The following is a 2,555-nucleotide window of genomic DNA, read 5'->3' on the forward strand; positions in this document are numbered from 1 at the left end:
TTGTTATGAAAGCAATTAACCATGTTTTAGTTTTCGTTATGCCTATTCAAAGACAGATGTCGCTGATAGCATAAGCTTGTGGCAGCACTGCACGCCACCTAGGTGTCAAGTAAACAAAACATCAGCTGTCAACTTCGCGGTTTTGACGTTTTTGCCATGTTGTCATTCCTGGCGTTCGATTCGTTGAAGTAGCAACCTACAGGTTTTTTGTGAAATCATATTAGATATTAGTTTTCCTTTTTGCTGTATTAAATAATAGTGAATAAAGTCATTTGTTAGACATTATAAACACTAAAGTGGTGACCCCGTTCACGGCAACAAAGGAATTTACGTAATTTCGTGTATTTGCTTGCTACATTTGCTGTTGCAAAGTCTTACGTATAAATTGTTGCAACGAAATTCGGCGAACATTCGTGGAATCAACGACGCTTGCATTTTCTTCGAATCGCTTCGCATCCACGGCATGCCGAACGACCGTTACGACTTACGAAATTCAAAAAAGTCAGATTCTAGCGAAGAGGATTTGTTTCACGACAGCGTAATGAGCGACGAGGTAAAAGACCAACTGCAGATGGTGCAAAATAGCATCGAAGTTTTGCAAAATGCAATTATTCCAGTTAGTTCACGTGCAAGTTGGTAACGTATGCATGTTTCTAGCTTCAACAAACAAAATCCGCAGCTATGGTTTGCTCAACTGGAGCGAGCATTTCGACTCAGTGATATCACATCAGATATCGATAAATTCGACTGGGTTACGATTCATCTGGAGCACGATATTTTGTTAACTGTCGAAGATCTTATAACACAGCCGCCCGCAGATAATCGCTACAATATTCTCAAAGGCAGGCTCCTGGCAAAATATTCTGAATCGGCGGAAAGTAAGCTGCGTCGCCTGCTGCAAGGTGGAGACACTGCTGGAATGAAGCCGTCTGAAATTTTATCGCACATGAAACGACTCGCACCTGACCCGGGGAGTGCCGCAGTCATACGAACATTGTTTTTGGGACAAATGCCTAGTTCGGTTCGACCTCTGTTGACTGTGTGGAAAGAGGATAACCTCGAGCAGCTAGCGCAAATCGCTGACAAAATGTTGGAAGCGGTTAACTCGAACTCCATCAACATGATAGCTACACACGGGGCTGAGTTGTATGCTCAAGCCCCCACAGTTAATGCCATAGCTAACGAGAATACCCCATTAACAGAAATCGCTAGCACACTCAAATCACTTGCCGTTGCTGTTAAACAACTTCAAAGTGATGTCAAAATTTTGAAACGAAATCCATCTCAACGATCATCATCCAAGGGTCGTTCTCCTAGCCGTAATACACCAAGTACTAGTGACCAAGCTGAAGCTGCTCATGTATGTTTTTTTCATTCAAAATTTGGCGACAAAGCACGTAAATGTTGCCAGTCACGCTGGGGGGCAGCAGCTCCATTACACCCAGCAGCCAATCAAACCAAAACGACAATTCTTTTCGGGAAACAAGACTACATATTTACGATCGCCTCAATCGTTTTCAGTTCCTCGTGGATTCGGGCTCAGTGGTTTCTGTCATTCCACGTAACTTCGTCAAGACGGCAGTTAAATCAAAATCACTTCAACTCTATGCAGCTAATCAAACAGCAATTCAGACCTACGGAAACCATGTGTTACAACTGGAGCTGGAATTGCGACGAGCATTTAGTTTGGCATTTAGTTAGCCGACACACACACAGCTATTATCGGTGCTGATTTTTTGGCACGATACAATTTATTGATTGACTTGAATCAACAGCAACTCATCGACAAAACCACTGGCCTAACTACAAGCGGCAAGTTGTCAGACACCAACGAGTTCGGCATTTCCACGATAAACGATGCCAACGATTTTAGAGGTCTACTGACACAATTTGTTGACATAACTAAAACAACACGTAAGTCTAACGAAGTAGAGAGTAGTCATTCTGTTATGCATTATATACAGACAAAAGGCGCTCCTATCGCCGACCGCGCTCGACGCCTAGCTGGTGGCAAACTTGTTTGTGCCAAACGTGAAATAAATTTTCTCCTCGATCAAGGTATTTGTCGTCCTTCAAAAAGCCCGTGGGCTAGTCCCCTAAATATGGTGGAGAAAAAGACTGGCGGATGGCGCGCATGCGGCGACTACCGAAAATTAAATGCAGTCACCGTTCCTGATCGTTACCCGATTTCCCACATCCCTATTTTTCGGAAAAACTGCATGGTAAACGAATCTTTTCTACAATCGATTTGGTCCGTGCATACTACCACATCCCGATGGCTAAGCCCGACATCGAAAAAACTGCTGTTTGTACACCATTCGGATTGTTTGAATTCGTTCGCATGCCGTTTGGTTTAAAGAACGCAACGCAGACTTTCCAGCGGTTCATGGACAGCATATTCAAAGATATCGACTTTGTTTATATATACATAGACGACATTCTCGTCATGTCGAACTCGGCAAACGAACACGAAGAGCATCTTCGTGAAGTGTTTTCAGTTCTGCAGCAACATGGCTTGACTATCAACGCCAACAAGTGTCACTTCGGCAAACACG

General features: G+C 43.5%; 1 protein-coding gene across 1 annotated transcript; it reads left to right on the forward strand.

Annotated features, from left to right (window-relative positions):
• The first annotated feature begins 463 nt into the window (after positions 1 to 463).
• On the forward strand, positions 464 to 1,701 carry LOC118749504. Its single transcript, XM_036484297.1, has 3 exons — positions 464 to 616; positions 680 to 1,360; positions 1,522 to 1,701. Exons 1-3 carry the CDS (start codon positions 464 to 466, stop codon positions 1,699 to 1,701), a joined length of 1,014 nt encoding a protein of 337 aa, XP_036340190.1.
• Positions 1,702 to 2,555: the final 854 nt, after the last annotated feature.

This window comes from Rhagoletis pomonella, unplaced genomic scaffold (genome assembly GCF_013731165.1).
Source record: "Rhagoletis pomonella isolate Grant_MI unplaced genomic scaffold, Rhpom_1.0 Rhpom_scaffold_00017, whole genome shotgun sequence".
Lineage (NCBI taxonomy): Eukaryota > Metazoa > Arthropoda > Insecta > Diptera > Tephritidae > Rhagoletis > Rhagoletis pomonella.